The following is a 21617-nucleotide window of genomic DNA, read 5'->3' on the forward strand; positions in this document are numbered from 1 at the left end:
GTAGGCTCTAAGTGTTGATAGCATAATGTATCTCCCAAAGGAGTTGTGCTTTTATTTTTCCTATAAATAATACCTGCTCAACTGTATGATCTCATTCTAATAAACCTAGAATGGTTTTAGCTTTCACGTATATGGATTGCTCATCAAGACAACGCCAGAATTTTTTTGCGGAAGCGGCAGTCCTTGCTAAGTCCCATTCGCCCATTAATTGTTCATTCTTAATGATTTCCGATACGTGTTTACAATCCAAATGACTAGCTCTCTTTCTTGAAAAGATTTTAAGAGCGGAAGCTACTGCCTTAAAAAAAAAAAAAAGATTTCCTCAATATGTTGACCTTTCTGTTTTTAATGTTAGTGTTTTTTTTTCCATAAAGTCAGGTGTTTTTTCTTTTTGTAAGAAATCATGTTGAAAGCTTGTTAATTCTAAGAAAGGTTTGCTGAAAGGGGAACTTTAGTTAAAAACTTAGGTAAGTCTCATTGCTCTGTAGAGTTCATAGGACTATAAAAACTTGTCCTGTGTCACAGGCCTGATAGATCCTCAGTGTATATGAGTTAAAGAGGCTTTAATTCAGTAATTGTTATTCATGTGTTGATGTAAACCATCCGCTGTAGACAGTGGGAATCTTATCTGTAAATCCCAGTTGAGGGACTGGCCTTAGATCGGGGTCACGTGACACCAGGCATCTTTGGGGTTCGTGTGTTTGCTGCCACCATGGGGATCACCGCCCACACTGCTTGATGGACGTCTCAAGGGTAACACAGCCCTGAGCAGGGCCTCGATATGACCGCCCAGTGGTTGAGCTTTCCTTTTCTTTACCATTCCCGAATCTCTCTGGCCATTCTCTTCCCAAACTGGAAGCTAGATGGTAGATATCATTGCCTCGTCCCGTCTCTTACTCTAGGAGGACTCGGAGGCAGCGTGTGTTTCTCCCAGTTCACCTTCTCTTCTAGCTACTCGTTCCCAGTTCCCTCCACCCCGTCCCAGGCTGTTTAAACAAAGCTATGCTGGCTTTTTTTTTTTTTTTTTTTTTGGCCAGGCCTGGGCCTTGGACTCAGGGCCTGAGCACTGTCCCTGGCTTCCTTTTCCTCAAGGCTAGCACTCTGCCACTTGAGCCACAGCGCCACTTCTGGCCGTTTTCTATCTATGTGGTGTTGAGGAATCGAACCCAGGGCTTCATGTATATGAGGCGAGCACTTTACCAGTAGGCCATATTCCCGGCCCTAATTACAGACTTCTCATTGTTCTGCTCTTGCTGTTTCTCTACAGTGCCCAGAAAATGCTAGGTAATTGAGTTGCTTTCCTTGGGAGAAAGTAATAAGTGCAAGTCGGTGGGAATTTTTCCTGCTTCTTTCTGTGTCTGTCCATCTCGAGGATGGCTCTCGACTCCTTAGGAATGCACCAGCCTAGAAGAAACAAAACGTTCATTGTGAGAAGCAGAATATATCAATAAGCGAAAAGAATAAAGACGGAAACGCTACACACATTTCATATCATCAGGTTGTATTTCATGGGGGGGGCCCCTGTGAGCACACGTTAGCCAGGCCGTCGTTTGTGATCGAGGTGGGCCGAGGCAGAGCTGGGGGGTGGCGGGGGGCTGGTGTCGTGAGGCCCGGCCGCGTGACACTGCCAGCCAGCACAGATGGCACCGAGGGGTGGGGGGGGGGAGGCCCCCCCCCACAGTCCGGCTCGCCCCGGAGGGGACCTCTTTGCGGCCAAGGGAGGGCTCACTTTTTCTTTTTTTTTAAAGAAAATTTCCAATTTCTGTTTCAATTGTGTCGTTTAAAAACCTTTCGGCGTTGTCCGGCACGCGCTCCCGAGCGACTCCTGTCGTGCGTACTTCAAGTCGCCTTTCCTGCTTTCCACGGCAACGTGTCCGCACACGCGCTGCCTTGTGCCTTCTGTGGCGCTGAGCTGGTGTTTTCGCTTGCCTCCGTCTTATTTCTTCCTCTTGTGGTGGTGGTGGTTCTCCTTCTCCGCCTCCTCCTCCTCCTCCTCTTCCTCCTCCTCTTCCTCCTCCTCTTCCTCTCCCTCCTCTTCTTCCTCTCCCTCCTCTTCGTCCTCCTCTTATTGCGTTGTCCTCAGTGAGGTTTGAGCTCAAGGCCTTGCCCGTGCTAGCCACGTGCGTGTCCCCTGGACTAATGGCTCCCTCCCGTGCTTGCTTTGGAGTTGTTTCTCACGTAGGGTTTCGCACGTTTCTCCCTGGACCACCAGCCTTGGACCACAGTCCTCAACTTACACCTCCCGAGTAGACAGGCTGACAAGTGTGTGTCACCGTGCCCAGCTTGTTTCTTGATCTGGGGGGCTTCGTGAGCTGTTTGCCCAACCTGATGTCAAACGGCAGTCTCCCCCAAAGACCACGTCACAAGTCGCTGGGATTCCAGGGGTCAGCCACGGCACCCAGCTCTAGGTCCATTTTCATGGAGAGAATTTTTTTTTTTTTTGGCCAGTCGGGGGGCTTGGACTCAGGGTCTGAGCACTGTCGTCGAGCTTCTTTTTGCTCAAGGCTAGTACTCTACCACTTGCGCCACAGCGCCCCTTCTGGCTTTTTCTGTCTATGTGGTGCTGAGGAATCGAACCCAGGGCTTCATGCATGCTAGGCAAGCGCTCTACCATTAGGCCATATCCCAGCCTCTCGTGTAGAGAATTTGAGAGAGATTAAGCCAACTCTCGGAAGTCATCCGACATCGCTTCTCCATGTTGTCGGTTGATGGATTTTGCCAGGCCGGGGACGGAGCCCCAAGGCCGAGCTCCCCGCCGTCGGCCGGCCGCCCCCAGCCTCATCAGCACCCCTCACGGGCGGTTTTTAGTCGTTCGTGTTGAAGGACGGAGGAAGCGAGCTTGGCATTGCTCGTGATCGCCTCCCCAGACACCCGCCAGGCTTCCCCGGCATCCGCAGGAGCATCGTGGATTGCAGACTGAGGTCTTTCTCGCTGGCAGGAAGGCAGCCACGGGGTGCAGGCTTCGTGGTGACCAGGTCACGAGCCAGCTGCTCCCCAGCCAGGCTCCATTTTCACGTCCCATTCATAACCGAAGGCAGGGGCGTGGTGGTGCCTGCTGTAATGCCAGCCAGGCTGGAGGTGGCCGTAACAGCCGGGGGCGGTTTCCTCAGCTCTCACACGGTCACGGTCACAGCCGGGTCCCCACGGGACCTGTGTCACCCTGTGAGGTGCACGTCTGAGATGGGCGGGAGACGGTGTGGGGCTGAGCCCCGGTCCTGGAAGTTCTGGACACCGTCAGCCTCGAGTCAAGCAGGACCCTTGGGGTTTCCCGGCGCTTTCCTGCCTGGCTCTCTCCTCCGGGTGCCGCCAGAGCTCTTGCAAGGGCTCGGGCCTCTCCGGGGTGGCACCCCTCTTGGGCGAAGGCAGCCTGGTTTCTCACGCCCCTCGGCAGGACGCCTGGCGTTCACGATGACCGCGTCTCTCCCTCCGTCTAGGTGGCTCCAGGAAGGAAATCACCGAGCACTGGGAATGGCTCGAGCAGAACCTCCTGCAGACGCTCTCCATCTTTGAAAACGAGAACGACATCACTACGTTTGTGAGAGGGAAAATACAGGTAAGTGCACGCGAACTCCCAGGACCCCCAGGGACAGAGTTCCAATTTCCAGGAAGCCCAGAGCACTGAAGCACCACCCAGCAAGAACCGGGGGGAGCCGCGTCGGCACCTCTCCCTGCCGGCTGACAGCCCTTCGTGTGTGTTCATTTACCCCGTGGAGAGGGCGTTCCTCCCCTACACCTCGGTGCCTGGTTCCTAGGCATAGGGACAGTCTACCAACAACACCCACAACAGCGGTCATTCGCATTCCTTAGCCCCAGGAAGCATCTCGTCCATCCTGTACTCCTGGTGACCTGTACACGATGGCTCGCTCCCAGCCCGTCTTGTACCTGCCCGGCCCCGCTTGTCAGGTTACTGTCTGTGTTAGATTCTTTTTCCTCCCCAGCACTGCTAACTTAAAGTTCTGGCTGTGGAAGAAAGGAGCCTGCTTCCACAAGTCCAAAAAAAAAAAAAAAAAGCCCTTCCTTTTGCATGTCTGCCCCTGTGTTCCTCTCCCAAGTCCCCAGAGCAAGTCAACGCCCTTGTTACCCAGCTGGGCCTTTCTGTTCCTTCTGGGGGGGGCGGGGTGGGGAAACGAGACACACCTCTGCTCGTTTCCCATCGGCGCTTCATTCTTTCCCATAAGGCCTCACATGCGTATATGGAAGTGGACAGTTCCAGGGGTGATAATTCCATTGGGCGGCGGGGGGGGGGGGGGGGGGGGGGAGGGGGAAGGGGGGAGGATGGAGGGCGGGGGCTGGGTGACAGGGAGCCGCTTCCCAACAGCGCTCATGGAATATTCTCCTTGCCACTCGAGGTCCTGCTTCAACTGCTGCTGTCCCAAAGAAAGATCTGTAGAAAGTAACTGAAGCTTAGGAGTGAATGAATGAATGAATGAATGAACAGTAATGGCCCAGAGCCTTTTTTTTGCACCGCTTGCATTACACCCAAAATGTCAGGTTTCATTCTCCTGAAACCAGTTAGGAAACAGGAATTGCTATTAATGCAGTTATGGGGAGAGCATTTTATTCGTGTACGGATAAACAGTTCCTGCCTTTACGGATTGCTGGATAATTAGGAGACCAACAGGTTGTTTGGAGCTGCGCTTAACTTCGATTCGTCATAATTGTAATAATCCGTGGTTGAAGCAATCATAACCCAAATACTGTACATCTTTCTGGATGTCTCTGCATATCGATGATAGCAATCGCCCCCTGTACGTATAATTTGGTGCTTTGCCTTTTTTCCGCCTCGGCCAGCATTGTCTATAGGAGTGTGTAACTTTAGTTGTGACTTCAGTAGCTGAGAGTGATTCTATAATTAATTGTCTTTACTGTTCTCCTTCTAGAGGCCTACGCCTCTAATTAAGCAGGGCACTGATGCAAACAAAAGGTACAGGGACGGCTTTTGTGTGGACCCCTTTTTTCCACAAGTTATATATATAATATCCCCTTTCGGGCTTGTCAATATTCAGGGGGTTTCAGTTTCCTATCTGGGGCTGATTATGAAGCTGAACGTATTTTCTCGGCTTCCTCTGTACGTTACGGGTCCGTGTCCTGGTGGGTATTTAAGTGACTATGACACGCCAACTTAGCCGGATGTGTTGCTTCTCCCGTACTCGCGAGCGCGGTTGCCTGGGGGGGGGGGGGGGGTCCGCGGAGCCCCGAGGGAGGCCGCGTTCCGCCCCTTTGTTGCCTCAGCCTGTGTCCCGGCTGCTGGGTGACGGAAGCTAAGGTGTGTCGTTCTGGACCCGAGCTTTTCCTCAAGGTGGGGGTGTTGGCAGAGCAGGCTTAAGCTGACGCCACCGGCGCGTCCAGGGTAGAATCGCAGGTTCCGAGCGGGGGCAGTGGCCGACGCTTGTAAATCGAACGGCTCTGGATCGGGGAGGGCTGTGGTTCCAGGCCGGTTCAGTCACACCGAGCCCCACCTAGACAGAAAAACCCACGTGTGCTGGTACCGTGGCCCGAGCCAGAGCCCAAAGCAAGGCCCTCTCTCGAAAGTAGCCGGAACGAACCGGGCTCGGGAGCATGGCGAGAGCAGCCGAGCGCCTGCCTACCAGACAAGAAGCCCAGGGTTCAGATTCCAGAATCACTCGAAGAAAACGAAAATCGGGCCCCGCATCACTTTCTTCTGTCGTTTAAACGCGCGTTCTGCGCACGTGGTATTGAGCGGGCTGTTGGACGAGAGTGTGAGCCTAAGTGTGCGTCCGCTAACACCCAAGGTCGGGGGGGATCAGTTCGTTGGTTACACATTACTCCTCACAACCTCCCTCCTTTGCCTCCAGGTTAGCACTCTGCTGCTGATCTGGTTCGGTGGGCCAGGGTCGGCCCTGGCCAGGGACTCGGGGCTCCTTCAGGACACTGGTCACTAAGAACACTGGGGATCCCACTGCTTACCGTGCATTAACGCGCTTTCGCCGTGTTTCTTCTGTGCATTCCTATGTAGTTCTCTGCGTGTAGGTGTGTGGATATATGTACATGTGTTTGTGTGTATGTATGTATGCTTGTATGTGTCTGTGTCTGCATGTATGTGTGTAGGTGTGTGTATACGTTCGTGTGTTTGTGTATGGATGTATGCTTGTGTGTCTGTGTACGTGTGTGTATGCGCGTGTGTGTGAGTGCATAGGTGTGTGCGCGTGCATTTGTCTTCCCCTGGCACCCACGCTGCCCTCCTCTGGCGTGACGGAGCAGGACAGCAACTTTCAACTTCGCTTCCTAAGAATTGCCAACTCCTCACCGTTTCACGGCTGGAAATCCCCGACTCTGAATCATCGTACAACACGAGGTGAAGCGCGGCCCTTTAGAGACATAGTCATTTGGAAAGACAACCTAGTTCCTTTTAAGAATGCCTTGTGGGCGCTAGATACTGGTGAAACATGTTCAAGATGCTCTCCTGAGCCAAGCACCCACGGCTCAGGCCTGCGGTTCCAGCTACTCTGGAGGCTGAGATCTGAGAACCTCGATGGGAAGCCAGCCTGGGCAGACAGATCTGAGACACGCGCATCTCCGGTTAACCCGCAAGAAAGCCAGAAGCACGGCTGTGACCCAAGTGGTAGAGCATGAGAAAAAAAATCACAGTGAAGACTAGAAAGACCCGAGTTCGAGCCCCAGGACTAGCACCACACACACAGACACAGAGTCATGTTTTCTGGAACTTGCTTGGTGGTAGAAGGGCATGTCAACGGCATTTTCCACCAACACAGAAATGAAGAGAGCACGGAAGGACAGATGCTCTCGTTCAGGCTGCTGAGTGGGGCAGGTAGAGGTGGGCGCGGTTCGATGGAGAGGACCAGCCGGCGCTCCGTGGGAGCTGTGAGTGGGAATGCCGTCCTCGGATCTCTGTTTTAGAAAGGTGCCACACAGAATCCGCGTGCGTGTGGAAGGGATCTTGGTGGGAGGCCAAGCAGGAGACGGCTGCCGTGATTGATGGACTGTGTAGGGGCCTCGGCGTGGTCTCCGGCTACGAGAGTAGATTGAAGTCTCATCACCCGGTGATGTGAACAGCAACTCCGACGGGCCCTTCCCGCTGCTGCTTGTATTTTTACGTTTAAGTAGAAGTCAATTATGACGCGGGCTGGGGAAGACTGATTCTGCCGCTCTCGTGTTCCCAAACGGCCGGCAGCAACAGGAAGGTGTGGCGGGGGAAGAAGATGCGGCCAACGGTGTTGAGACATAATGCAGAGACTCAGCCACGCTGGGTGAGGAGAAAAGAGGCCCTTCTTAGGAGAAGGTTCGCAAGTTGGTGCGCATGGGTGAAACCAGACTTTGGGGCTTGGTAGAACTCAGAAAAGAGTCTCCTTCTAGATACTAAGTTGGCAAAGTGGCAGGATCTCAGGCACAAAGGTAGGAAAGTTCAGAGATGACATGGTCAGGGCCCAAGCGCGCCTCACGGGCTGGCAAGGCTGTGGTCCTTTCTCGAACAAAGGGGGCAGGGTTGGTTGGATCCAAAAGAGTCATGATCTAGGATCTTGGACAGGCACAGATAAGAACCTACATGGATTGTGTGTGTGTGTGTGTGTGTGTGTGTGTGTGTGTGTGTGTGTGCCAGTGGTAGGGTTTGAACTCAAAGCCCAGGCACTATCCCTTAGTTTTTTCACTCAAGGCTGGCCCTCTGCCACTTGATCTACTTCTGGTTTTTCCTTTGATCGCCCCTGGCTTGTTAGTGGTTAGTTGGAGATAAGGGTTTCAAAGACTTTTCTGTCAGGATTGGCTTTGACCCACGACCCTCGGGTCTCAGCGTCCTGAGGAGCTAGGATTACAGGCCCGAGCCCCCCGCCCCTGGCTGCTCATGGTGTCCTTTACACATCGCTGGCCTCAGAGCTTCTTGCTTGCTTTCCAGTAGGCACAGCTTGAGTCATATTAACACGGGTTGTGATCTGCTTGCATTTTATCCCCGACTAGGGCATCATTGCAGAATACAACAAAATCAACGACGTGAAGGAAGACGATGACACGGAGAAGTTTAAGGAAGCCATCGTGAAGTTCCACCGGCTGTTTGGGATGCCTGAGGAGGAGAAACTTGTCAACTATTACTCTTGTAGCTACTGGAAGGGGAAGGTCCCCCGGCAGGGCTGGATGTACCTCAGCATCAACCACCTGTGCTTCTATTCTTTCCTGATGGGGAGAGAAGGTGAGTCACCCGGAATTGCCCCGAGGGGCTTCGTGAAGTCTTCCTGGGCCTTCCCTGCATTCCTAAACCAGACCAAAACAGCCAACCGTACGTTGTAAGTGGCTGAGTCCGCGCTACCTTTCTTTAAATTAAATTTTATTGACAAGGTGTTGCGCAAAGGGTATAGTTACATAATAAGACGGTGAATACCTTTCTTATGCTATCTTACACCCTCATTTTTCTTCCCCTTCCCTAGATCTGGTAGGCATATATACAACATCCAGGGTACCAAAATCATACACAGTAACCACGTGGGGTACGCCGCAGCCATGCTTTAACAAGTGCATTTAATTCAGCTTTTGTAAAGAAACTGATCATTAAGGAAGGTTATTAAGATTCACTTACCCAAGTACTGGTGAAGCACGCCTGTTATCTGTAATCCTAGCTACTCAGGAGGCTGAGGCCTGAGGACTGTGGTTGAAGCCACTCGGAGAGCTGTCTAGTCTGATGAGACTCTGATCTCCGACTAACCATCCAAAAGCCGGGAGGCGGGGTGTGGCCTAAGAGCTAGGGAGCCGGCCTGGAGCGGAAAAGTCCAGTGGAGCCGTGGGAGGCGTTGGGTGGGACTGGGGATCCGGAAAGGTCTTTCGGAGGCAGGTCCTCACCAGCCCCGTCCCTGCGCTCAGCCAAGCTGGTGGTACGGTGGGTGGACATCACGCAGCTGGAGAAGAACGCCACGCTGCTGCTGCCCGACGTGATCAAAGTGAGCACGCGGTCCAGCGAGCACTTCTTCTCCGTGTTCCTCAACATCAACGAGACCTTCAAGCTCATGGAGCAGCTGGCCAACATCGCCATGCGGCAGCTCCTCGACAACGAGGGCTTCGAGCAGGACCGCTCCCTGCCCAAGCTGAAGAAGAAGTCTCCCAAGAAAGTGTCCGCGCTCAAACGGTGAGGGCCCCAGACGCGGCGTCTTGTTCAGGGGGACGTCTGGCCAGTTGGGGTGTCTGCCTGCGTTTGTGAGGTCCCCGAGTGGCTCTGGTATATATATATGTGGTGCTGAGGACTCGAACCCAGGGCTTCATGTATGCAAGGCAAGCACTCTTGCCACTAGGCCATATCCCCAGCCCTCGTTGGTGTTTTTTTTGTTTTGTCAGTCACGGGGCTTGAACTCAGGACCTGAGCGCTGTCCCTGAGCTCCTTTAGGCTCAAGGCTAGAACGCTACCACTTTGAGCCACAACACCACTTCTGGTTTTCTGGTGGTTCACTGGAGATAGGAGTCCCACAGATCTTCCGCCCGGGCTGGCTTTGAACCACGTCCTTAGGTCTTAGCTTCCGGAGCAGTTAGAATTGCAGGCGTGAGCCACCAGTGCCTGGCTTTGGGAATGTTTTTGTTGTTGTTGTTGTTGTTTGGTTTTGTTGTTTTACCAGGAATGTCCTTAACCATAACCTTTACAGATATTACTTGGAAAGTAGCTACCTAACAGCCCTAAATACATGTAAAATTATTTCACTGTGCTTTCAGATTATCAGGTTGTTACAACACCAGTGTAAATTAAGGGGAGAGAGAGAGGAGAGACTAGAAAGATCAAGAAGGGATGGTGGGGTCAGGCCCCTCTGCTGCCGCAGTCCTTAGAAGCTGTCGCGATGTTTCTTGTGTGGGTAAATCCTAGTCACTGCCTTCCAGTGACCTCGATGCCCGGGCCAAGAGCGAGCGGTACCGCGCCCTGTTCCGGCTGCCCAAGGACGAGAAGCTAGATGGCCACACCGACTGCACCCTGTGGACGCCGTTTAACAAAAGGCATATTCTGGGCCAGATGTTCGTCTCCACCAACTACATCTGCTTCACCAGCAAGGAGGAAAACCTGTGCAGCCTCATCATCCCACTCCGGGAGGTGAGCCTCCCGTGACCTCGGGCAGCAGCCATGTTCCGCTCACAACATTTTCCTCTGTGGAATATGGTTGGGGCAGGTGGGGGGGGGGGGTGGGAAGTTCCTGTTGTTATTTTGATGGATTGTTTTGTGCCAGTCCTGAGGCTCGAACTCGGGGTCTATAACCATAACCCTCAGATCTCAGCCTCCTTGGGTAGTGAAGGCAGCCAGTGCCTGGCTTGGGCATGGTTTTTTTTTTACCCAGAAGGGAACGGGTTGGCGTTTGAGCGTCAGGGAGCGTGGGCCGTTCCGAAGTGAACCCCTGCAGCCCTTTCTTTTGTCCCCTCAGCGGTGGCTGCAGACTGTGGACCCCTCACCCTTGTCAGTCCTCAGGGATTATGAGGTGTAAGGTCAGGGACGAGCGCTTTGGAGAGAGAACTGTGTGTCCCGCCACCTAAGAGGAAAGGCCACGACAAGCCACGCAGGAGGGACCCCTGCTCGGCTGCCTGTAGAAGGGGGGGGGGCCTCTGCGTCCACGTCAGGGAGCCCGCGGGGGGGGGGGGTGGAGGGCCAGCAGATTCCTATTCCCAGGTCGTCTTTCTGCTCGCCGTGTTCTCCTAGTAGGGCTGGGACCCGCCCGTCGTCTCTCAGGATAAATGGGGAGAAGGCCAGTATGTGGCCATCTCGTTTAGAATGTAGCCTGTTAAACGGGGTGCTGGTGGCTCACGCCTGTATTCGCTAGTCGGGAGGCTGAGGTCCGAAGATCACGGTTCAGGGCCAGCCTGGCAGAAAAAAAAAATCTACATGATTCCAACTCTAATTAACCAAAAGGGAAAAAAATAACTGGACTGGAAGTGTGGCTTCCGTGGTAGAGTGCCGGCTCTGAGCGACAACCAAGGAGACAGCGGGGGGTTCTGTGTAAGGCTTGCTTTGAGGAAGCGAGAAAATGGTTCTAATGCGTTGGTCCTTGCTGCTTCCGTGGATGAAAATCCTATTTATAAAGCATCCCTATCTGTCTCCAGTTCAGAACAGATGCTACTTTGCTTCTTTTCTCCCACTGTAATAGACGTCAGTTGGTGCACTGGTACACACACACACACACATTGACACACACACGCACGCACGCGCACAGAGTCTGCTAGGACAGATAGGGTTGCAGTTAGGCGTGCAGCTCACATCATGTCTGCTCAGGAAAACTCTGAAAACTCTGGATGAAAACCCCTGGCGTGTAAGTGAAGCAATGGACAGATGGGTGGGATTTTGAAAACCACGCCAACAGTAAGCTTAGTTAAAGGAACCAGCACTGTGAATGTTTTTCTGTGTTTCTGGGTGAGGTAGCAGCTCAGAGTCTTCTATGGCGCCATGAAACGTTAAGGAAAATCAAAGAACGCCTATCGTGATTTCCGGGTCTGGGCGCTATCCACATTTGGGGCCAGGGCTGTTGTCCGGGGACTGCCCAGCACCCTGTAGGACATCTAGCCTCCTGGCCTGTGCTACTCCATGGATGTCACCCTGACTGTAATAGTGACAGCCCCAAACACATCCAGATGTTGCAGAATTCCTGCAGGACTGAAACTGGGGGCAAAGCCACCACCGTGTAGAACCACTGATTAGGGAAACAAAAAAAACCCACCAGGTAATTGTAATTTCTGGCCCACAGTCCTGCTTGGTTTGTTGTGAGCTGTCTTATTGTACGGGAACCGAGTCGAGGAGTCTCTTTCTGGCTGAGTCAAACACGGGCCGTCCCTCGGAGGGAAGAGCGCACGGTTGCCGCGCGTTGGCCCTTCCTGACACGCGCGCTCTGTTTCTCTCGCGCGTCTCAGGTGACGATCGTGGAAAAGGCCGACAGCTCCAGTGTCCTCCCGAGCCCTCTGTCCATCAGCACCCGGAACAGGATGACCTTCCTCTTCGCCAACTTGAAGGACAGGGACTTCTTAGTGCAGAGGATCTCGGATTTCCTGCAGCAGACCACGTCCAGGATTTACTTAGACAGAGAGTTTGTGGGGAGCTACTACAGTTCCGATGACGAGGTGCGCCGAAGACGCCGGACAGGCGGTGGCGACGGTGTCTTAGTCTCTTCCTGAGAGACTTCCTCTCTCCCTTCGTCCTTTGGGTTGGTTGTCCAGTTTTGCAGCTGAGTGAGCATACGCCATTCATTTCCCTGAGACCCGGAGCGGTGTGCCCACACAATCCCGTTTAAATCCCGGGGAGCGTGCATTTGAAACCAGAGAGCCAAAGGCACGGTCAGGATCCTCCCTGTGACCCGAGCCTCCGTCTCAGAGTGGAAGGGATCGTTAAATGACTTGTCCTGACTCTCTAGCAGATGACTCCCGTCCCTACAGCCACACCGGCGAGTCTCTAATCTCAAATCCGGCACCGCGATGTTGAGTTTTCTCAGTGGTGAAATTCACATTAGGTCTGGGTTGAAACCCAATCGATGCGGGCATCGATCCTGGGAGCACCGAGAAGGGACACGGCTTGCCGACCCGGCAGGGCAGGTCACCCCAGTTAAAGCCTGCGTAGGGGTAGTGAGCCAGGGCGACTGTCCGTCCGCCTGCTCGGGGAGGCAGCAGAAACCAGAGCAGCCGGACGGTCCCCAGAGGTCCCGATTCAGCAGTGGCAGCGTCGCCTGTACGTCAATCAGAGAGACGGGCGGCCATCCACTGTGTGGCGTCTCAAACACAAAGCAGATCCAGTCTGACCATCAGCGCCACGGCGTGCGGCCCGTGCCACTGCCGAATCGTCTCTGACAGTGATCGCTGGCTTCTCCCGGTTACCCCCATAGCGGGAGCCACGGGGCGTCGCTCCGGACGGCCCGAGCCCTAGCGCCCCGATTCTTCCAGCCGGCCCCCCCTCTTCTGTGCCCGCAGGTGTACTCGCGGCCGAGCAGCCTCGTGTCCTGCAGCCCCCAGAGAAGCAGCAGCTCCGACACCGACGGCGAGCGCCCCTTCAACCTCAACGGCAACAGCGTGCCCACCGCCACGCAGACGCTGATGACCATGTACCGGCGCCGGTCCCCCGAGGAGTTCAACCCCAAGCTGGTGCGCGCCGCTGGCTCCCCCCACCCCCACCCCCACCCCCCCCCCACCCCCCGGCCTTCCCTGTGTCAGAACCAACGCCCGTGAGGGCAAGATATTCGCTCCTCTGTTGATTTATTTTACTTTTTTCTGCCCCAGGCTGACATTCTACCCTTGGAGCCGTATCTCCACTTCTGGATTTTTTTTTAATTTATTTTTATTTTACTGGTTAAATAGAGATAAGAGCCCCATGGACTTCTCTAGCCGTGATCCTCAAACCTCAGCTCGCGATCCTCAGATCTCAGCTCCCTGAGTAGCTAGGATCACAGGTAGACATGAGTCTCCAGGGCCCCGCTATGACAGTGTTTAAATAGTCATAAACCCATGAATGGTTACGAAACTTTTCCTGGTGGAGATGTATTTCCTTAAGAAAAGGGGAAGTAATTCTTTTTTTTTTTCTTTGTCAGTCATGTGGCTTGAACTCAGGGACCGGGCGCTGTCCCTGGGCTCTTTTGCTCCAGGGTAGTACTCTTATCACTTTGAGCCACAGCGGCTGCTTCTGGTTTTCTGGTGGTCAGCTGGAGATGAGGACCTCCCACACTGTTCAGCGTGGGCCGGCTTTGAACCGCAATCCTCGGATCTCAGCCTGCTGAGTAGCTAGGATTACAGGCGTGAGCCGCCAGCCCCAGCTTGGGGAAGTAATTTTTATCTCCATAGGCCATAGGTGTTTTAGAGTTACTTGATGGAAAGCGACAGGCATTACAAGGGGGTGTAGGTGACCTTTTTTTTTTTTTTTGTCTTTGGGGGGATTTTAACTACTTGGGAAATCAATCAACAGGTAAGGACAAGAGTTCTCAGCCCGTGCTTCAAAAGCATTATTTCACTCTCGTCTAGGGCTGTGGACATAAACCACAAATCCACTTGGCCTTTGACTGCCTCATCTCCAGTAAGCATCTCACATGACCCAGGCAAGCGTGTGAAATCTGAATCCCGTGCTCGCACGAGCTCTGCCTGGAGCCTCGCCCTCCCTCCTCCCCCAGGGAGACGGTCCTCGCCTTCCGCCGCCGCGCTCTCCATCCTGCCGGGACTTGTGGACAGAGTGGTGTTTCACTGTCTTGCAGGCCAAAGAGTTTCTGAAGGAGCAGGCCTGGAAGATTCACTTTGCGGAGTACGGGCAGGGGATCTGCATGTACCGCACGGAGAAAACCCGGGAGCTGGTGCTGAAGGGCATCCCGGAGAGCATGCGCGGAGAGCTGTGGCTGTTGCTGTCAGGTCTGTCCAGCCCCCGGGGGCCACGGGGCCACCATCTGCCTCCCTCCCTCCCTCCACCACCGCCGCCACCGTGCATCCGGGCTCTTCCCAGCAGTCAGAGCTTCCGCTTCGGGACCCGAGTGCGGAAGTCTCCAGTGAGGCTGTGTGGGGTCAGAGTCTGGAGTGAGACCGCGCAGGGCTTTATGTGCGGGGAAGCTTATTTTCCCTGGCTATGCCGCCCTCATTGAGCGTGGCCCGGGGCCCATTGTCGGAGCCTCCATCAGACCGGGGAGATGCAAGGACATGGAGGACTCACGCAGAACCTTGCCCTTGATGGTTCCTTTTGGGTTTGAGGTCTTTGGTCAACTCTGGAGCTGCGGAGGCGGCTGCCTGTGTTACACCTTGAACACTTAGACAGCAGTTCCTCCTTACCTTGGAGGATCCATTCCCACACTTCAGGTGCCTGAAAACACAGATGGTACCGAACCCTTCACATATTGGGTGGTATTGGGTCTTGAACTCAGGGCACTGTCATGTAGCTCTTCAGCTCAAGGCTAGAGCTCTACCACTGAAGCCACAGTTCCACTTCCGGCTTGTTGTTGGTTAATTGGAGACTATATAGTCTTACAGACTCTCCTTCCCTGAGCTGGCTCCAAACCATGACCCTCAGATCTCAGCCAGAGTAGCTAGGATTACAGGCATGAGCTACTGGTACCCAGAAAGTTTTGCTTAAACATACGTAAATACTATGATAAAGTAGGTACCATAAGATGTTAACAAACAACTCACAATAAAACACTATTAGCAATATACTGTAATAGTTACTTAAAACATGTGAATTACTTATTTCTGGAATTCTCCGTCTTAACATTTCACCTGCCACTACTTCTGGCCATTCCAGAACAGCCAGTGTACACCAAGGGCCTTTTATCTTCTAAAGCAGAGCATTCCTCTGGATTTCACTGGCTTGACTTCAACATACAAATCACCTGAACTCCCTGACTAGAAGTCTAAAATGTAAACATTCTAAATAAGCTTAAGTGGATACTTTCATTTGGATCCAAAATAATAGTCTAACACGAGTATCATTTTTAAATAAAATTTAAAAATGATATTAACATTGAAAAAAATAACTGCTAGGATTAGCAGAAATCCTTAAAACCTTGGCGGCTCTTCTCTAAAAGTATATATGAATGGGAAAGTTGCCCATAATTATGAAGGGGGAGAGGGACAAATCTGAAAAAACAAACAAACTTTTTACCTATTTCGTGTGGACCTGATTTAATTTCTAGTCACTTACTCATCTTGCTTTTCATTTTCCCCAGTCAACCATCCAAGCGTCCTCATTTAGGAGCCCAAATCTGAGTCAAATTATCCGTAATTACAAATCAAGCCCAGGCCGATCATTAGTCTACAGTCTTCCCTTGTGGTCCTTGTGTTGGATGTGCTGGTCACCTCGACAACCAGATTCCCATCCCTGGCAGCAAATGCGAAAGTTCGTTTCATCTTCCTGACTCCGAGGAGGAGTTATTCATAGTTACATTCTACGTGAAAACGTTTGAATGTTGAATCTGTTGTGTCTCTCCCAGGTGCCATTAATGAAAAGGCCACCCATCCCGGCTACTACGAGGACCTCGTGGAAAAGTCCATGGGGAAATACAATCTTGCCACCGAGGAGATCGAGAGGGACTTACACCGCTCCCTTCCCGAGCACCCCGCTTTCCAGAATGAAATGGGGATCGCCGCTCTGAGGAGAGTTCTCACGGCGTACGCGTTCCGCAACCCCAACATCGGGTACTGTCAGGTAAGCGTCACGTGGAGTTTATGCCCGAAGAGAATGAAAGCTTCTTCTGTCTCATTAGACGGTGGCATCGGCATTGTGGGCGAGGTTCTCAAGGGGCCTGGCCTGTGCTTTGAGGGCCTATGGTGCTAGCCCTGCCCCCACGCTCCAGATAACCTCAGGATAACCCTTCGATAGCCTGTGTGGCTTGCAATCCTCTCTAGACCTTGATGACCCCAGAGAGGCAAAATCTCCCTGGGTGGAGAACTTCTACAACTACCTACAAATCAGTTCTTGCATTGGACAGTTTGGAAAACCGCAAGGCAGTGTGACCTCTGAGAGGCCTTCCTTGACCTTCCAACGGAAGCTGAAGTCCTACCTCAACACACACGCACACATGCACACGAACACACGCACACACATAATACAACACGCACGCACAGCCGCACTTCCACATGTGCACACACACTCCCACACGTGCACGGTACACACACGAACACACACTCCTCCCGGTACCCTATCGTTTTATCTTTTTGATAGTATTGAATCTAATCATGCCCCCCAGATCAGTTAATTAACCCTTCCCTCTTTTTTTTTCTGTTGGGTGCCAGCATTAAGCCCCGTGAGGCTTGTCGCCTGGGTGGCCCTGCCCCCTGACACCTAGTCTAGGCTTGTCACACAGGGGAGCCTTGAAACCCCTGTCTTGACTGAATGCCCAAGGACCTGACTGTGACCATAATCACAAACTAGAGGCAGCAGGTTCATTCTCAATTGGAATTTTAATAATAATGATTTTCCTTAGGGATTAAGACTTTTAAGAAAGGCTCTATTAGAACAAGGTACCTTGTTTGGTCTCATTTTCTTTTCTTTAATAACTTATATGGCAGAAATCTGACGGGACCATTATTGCTTTCTAGAAGGTCAGGAGAAATACGGAGCTACTTGTAGTAGAACAGAATTCATATTTACTTTTTGATCCTCCTATTTTAATTAAGAGGCCTCTTAAAGTAGTAGTTCTGAGTTACCCAATAATATCTTTTAATAAAGTAAGGCTGCTTTAGAGTCTAAATCGCCGTTACTCACTAGGGTCACCATTACCCAGACTGGGATACCCGGGGGGCCGCCTCAACAGTGAAAGCTGTCTTTGTTCTCTGCGGAGAGCCTGGAGCCCCGTGTACTTGGTTATAGAAAACATTTCTGGAAGGTTAAACGGGAAATCTTTACCTCACTGAGTTAAGGATTAAGATGAGGGAGAGGTGTGAGCCCACTGGCTGGGGCTTTGGAAGCAAGGACTCTACCTGTGCATGTTGGGGCTGAGCGGCTGCCCAGAAGGCATCTCCGCAGTCATCCACCCACAACAGGGGGCTTCAAAGCCGCCGTCAGCAAAACCAAACCCAGCACAGAGAGAGCCACGTGGCCTACGAAGTTGCCAGCACAGATCAGAACCCCTGAGTGATCCCTGAGGTCGAAGCCGGTCTGTATTTCAACTCGACGGCATTCTCTCTCGGTCCCCTAGGCCATGAATATCGTCACTTCTGTGCTGCTGCTTTATGCCAAAGAGGAGGAGGCCTTCTGGCTGCTGGTGGCTTTGTGCGAGCGCATGCTGCCCGATTACTACAACACCAGAGTCGTGGGTATGTGGGGTGGCGACTGTGTCTCAGCAGGGAGAAGGTTCTAGAGCAGGCCAGCCTCCCCCGGCCCGCCCTCCGGTCCCGAGGGCGGGGGCTAAGCCGCTGTGGTTGCGTGTGGCCCGCGCAGGTGCACTGGTGGACCAGGGCGTCTTCGAGGAGCTGGCCCGAGACTACGTGCCGCAGCTGTACGACTGCATGCAGGACCTGGGCGTCATCTCCACCATCTCGCTGTCCTGGTTCCTCACCCTCTTCCTTAGCGTGATGCCCTTCGAGAGCGCCGTGGTGGTGGTGGATTGTTTCTTCTATGAAGGAATCAAGGTCATCTTCCAGCTGGCCCTGGCCGTGCTGGACGCCAACGTGGACAAACTACTGGGCTGCAAGGATGATGGCGAGGCCATGACGGTGCTGGGCAGGTAAGCGCCGAGCCCCTGGAGGTCCTTCATTCTCGAGTGTAGAGTGCACAGCGGGAATGGTCCATCTCCAGTGACCCCCCCCCCGTTCGTCTTCCCCCAGGTATTTGGACAGCGTGACCAACAAGGACAGCACGCTGCCGCCCATCCCGCACCTGCATTCCCTGCTCAGCGACGACGTGGAGCCCTACCCCGCCGTGGACATCTTCAGGCTCATCGGCACGTCCTACGAGGTGGGTCTTCCCTCTCCGCCCCCCTCCCGCCCCGGAGGTGGCCGAGAGTTCAGCTTCACTGGCGGCCCCACCTGTGGGAACATTGCCAGCCTGTCTGAGCCGCCGTGCGCCATCCTTATGCAATGGTGGGGAAACTCGGGGCATGCACAGAGGGAGGCCCCCTGTCTTTCTGCTTCCAAGATGGCGCCTTGAAGGCCTGTGTTTTCCCATTGGGAGGAGAAAGCCCACGTGCTTACACATCCGAAGAAAGAATCCGAAGTCAGAGCCCTCCGGACCTCCCTTCCACTCCCGAGGCCCACCTCCTAGCACCGTTGCATGGAGGACTCTGTTTGACAGGGGATAAAAATACCCAAGCCGTCGCTTTACCTGCTGACTTGCACCCTGTGAGAACTGACAGTCATGGCTGTGCCCAGCTCCAAGTTGAGAGCTTGCAAACATCTATGCCGGGGCTGGCTTTGAATTGCAGTCCTCCCAATCTTGGCCTCCTTAAAACTACAATTACAGTCATGAACGTCGGGCACCTGTCTCCTCTCGTAGTTCTCGATACTTAGCTCCATAGACATATAGAAATGACACTGGGATGCCTACTGAGCCCGCCACGCTTTCTCCGAGCATTTTGGGGTTCTAGGAGCGGTGATCCGGCAGCATGCTGAAGCAACGATAGCGAGGTGGAGGGCAAGGCAGAAAGTAGCCCCCAGTCAAAAGCTAAAACGGCACCAGGTACCCGTGTCTCACACCTGTAATCCTAGCTCTTCAAGGGGCTGAGAGTTGAGAAGAAAGCTTTGAAACCAGCCTGCACAGAAACAACTATGGGATTCTTATCTCTAATGAACCAGCATAAAGCTAGAAGTACCGGTATGGCTTAAGCTGGTGGAGCACCAGGCATGAGTGAAAAAGCTAACTGAAGGCACGAGGCCCTAAGTTCAAGTCCCAGGGCTGTCTCACACACACACACACACACACACACACACACACACACACACACACAGTCATACATGTGTGCCTTTAACTCTTTGTGGGAGAAAGAGTAGTAATTACATTTTTAATTTTCATTGAGACACCATGTTTAGTTCCATTCCATTTAGGAGTCATATAAGTGATACATAAGGATTGTAGAAATTGTAGATAAGTCTGACAGAAAAAATAAATGGCATCCTATGAATATTTCACTACATTTCCATCAATTATATATTACTTTTACAGGATGCACTTATAAACATAAGAGCCCACCAAATACTGCTCTTTGTACCATGTATTTCTTCGAAAACACACCACAAGAATTCTCTAATACGTTAAATATTCGAAAGGCACGACCTTAGTAAATATTTTTTGTAGCATGCTTTTTTTTTTTTTTTTTTTTTTTTTTTTTTTTTTTTGCCAGTCCTGGGCCTTGGACTCAGGGCCTGAGCACTGTCCCTGGCTTCTTCCTGCTCAAGGCTAGCACTCTGCCACTTGAGCCACAGCGCCGCTTCTGGCCATTTTCTGTATATGTGGTGCTGGGGAATCGAACCTAGGGCCTCGTGTATCCGAGGCAGGCACTCTTGCCGCTAGGCTATATCCCCAGCCCTGTAGCATGCTTTTTAATGAGTTAGCAGCAACACCCATTTAACTGATGCCATTTTATTTGGCCACTTAATTTTGTTTCTTTCAAATTTCTATTATTATATAGCTCTAGGATATCCTTATACACAAACAGCACATCCCCAACTGTTTTCCTGGGATTTCAGAAGTGAATTTGTAGCAATAGCTCAAGGCATATAAATGATGTCAGAGCTGGTGGTCCTCACACCGTCTGGTTTCTGTAAAGACTGTCCAGATTTACATTTCCACCATCAGAGGTTGAGCGAGCGCCACTGTTCTGCTGGGTATATATTGCCACAGCATTTGTAATCCCAGAACTCGGGAAGGAGAAGCAGAAGAATTGGGAGATTTGATGGGCCAGCCTGGGCTGTGACCTCCCCCCTCCCCCCCCCCGCCCCCCAAACCCATCTGAACTGCAAAGCAAGACTGGGTCTCAAAAGCCAGACACAAACAAACATCAGTTTCACCTCACTGTCTTCAGCACGGGTCAATATCACTATGCATTTGAAAAACTTTTGCCTAGCCCTCTTATCAGAAATGGTGAATGGTTTCATTTTCCTTCAGGAACAGCAACGACTAAACCCATAAGGCCGTAGGCAGTCCTTCATGAGGTCTGTGGATTCTTTTCCTAAAGACATCTCTTGAAACTTCCCTGGTGAGGGAATTCGGAACCAAAGCCATACAGCTTGGGCCGCGCTGCCTCCGCCCTGTGCTTGGCAGCAGGTCGGGGAGCCTGGCGCTGGGGCTGGAACGTCGCCCATCTGTGCTGCAGAGACAAGGCGGAGGCTGGCATCCCTTTGCTTCCTGTCCGGCTGGGCCTCGTGGTGGGCCTGCGGCTGTCCAGCCCCCTGTGTCAGGAGACAGCCGCAGTTCCTTCCTCTCCCTCTGGGAAGGCAGCCTCGTGCTGTAGCGCTACCTTGCCTGGTCCCTGAGCAGGATGCCTGGTTTATGTATTTCTGTTTATTTTTGTTTTATTTTTATTTCTTTGCCGGTCCTGGGGCTTGAACCCGGGGCCTAGGGGCTGTCCCCGAACTGCTTTCTGTTCAAGGCTCTACCACTTGATCCACAGTGGCCCCTCCCGGCTTTTTCTGAGTAGTTGATCGGAGACAAGAGTCGCACAGACTTTGCGGCCCCAGCCGGCTTCGAACCGTGACCCTCAGACCTCAGCTGCTGAGCAGCTCGCGGGCTTGAGCGCCCACACCCGGCGAGGAGGCCTGGTTTCTGAGAGTCACAGTCCCGCTCGCTGCTCCGGAGTCAGCCCGGGAGGCTCTCCTCCGCCGCCATCGGCTTTGCTGTCTCCGTCCTGCCTGCCTGACCTTTAAAAAAGGAAATTTAAGCCAACATTAAAAAAAATACATATGAATTCCCAGGCTCCATTCCAGATCAATTAAACCCGGATGTCTGGCAGGAAGCCCAAGCCTAAGGGTTTGTTTCGAGTTCCCCACGTGGTTGCAAATGCGCAGCGAGGTTGCGGTTCACCGTCCTCCAAGGCCGCTGAGACGGGAGAGCGCAGAGGCCCCGGCCGAGGCGCGGTCCCAGTCACCGCGGGAATGGAGGGGGTGGAGAGCAGGAATTCCTGTCCTGGGCCCGGGGCCCGGGCCTCCCGTGTGTGGATGGAGGATGGGCCCACAGTGTACGTAGAGATGAGGACCCCACTCGGCGATCGATGCCCGCCCGGGTGAAACCTCGCGCCCTGTGAGTCTGG

General features: G+C 52.9%; 1 protein-coding gene across 1 annotated transcript in view; it reads left to right on the forward strand.

Annotated features, from left to right (window-relative positions):
- Tbc1d9 (TBC1 domain family member 9) overlaps positions 1-21617 on the forward strand; it is a 63951-nt gene that overhangs the window by 25114 nt on the left and 17220 nt on the right. Inside the window, 11 exon segments of the mRNA XM_048333386.1 lie at positions 3435-3553; positions 7933-8161; positions 8827-9088; positions 9826-10033; positions 11833-12039; positions 12880-13050; positions 14148-14298; positions 15867-16081; positions 17574-17691; positions 17816-18101; positions 18202-18331. Of these exon segments, the coding sequence (XP_048189343.1) occupies positions 3435-3553; positions 7933-8161; positions 8827-9088; positions 9826-10033; positions 11833-12039; positions 12880-13050; positions 14148-14298; positions 15867-16081; positions 17574-17691; positions 17816-18101; positions 18202-18331 (2096 nt within the window).

This window comes from Perognathus longimembris, chromosome 24 (genome assembly GCF_023159225.1).
Source record: "Perognathus longimembris pacificus isolate PPM17 chromosome 24, ASM2315922v1, whole genome shotgun sequence".
Lineage (NCBI taxonomy): Eukaryota > Metazoa > Chordata > Mammalia > Rodentia > Heteromyidae > Perognathus > Perognathus longimembris.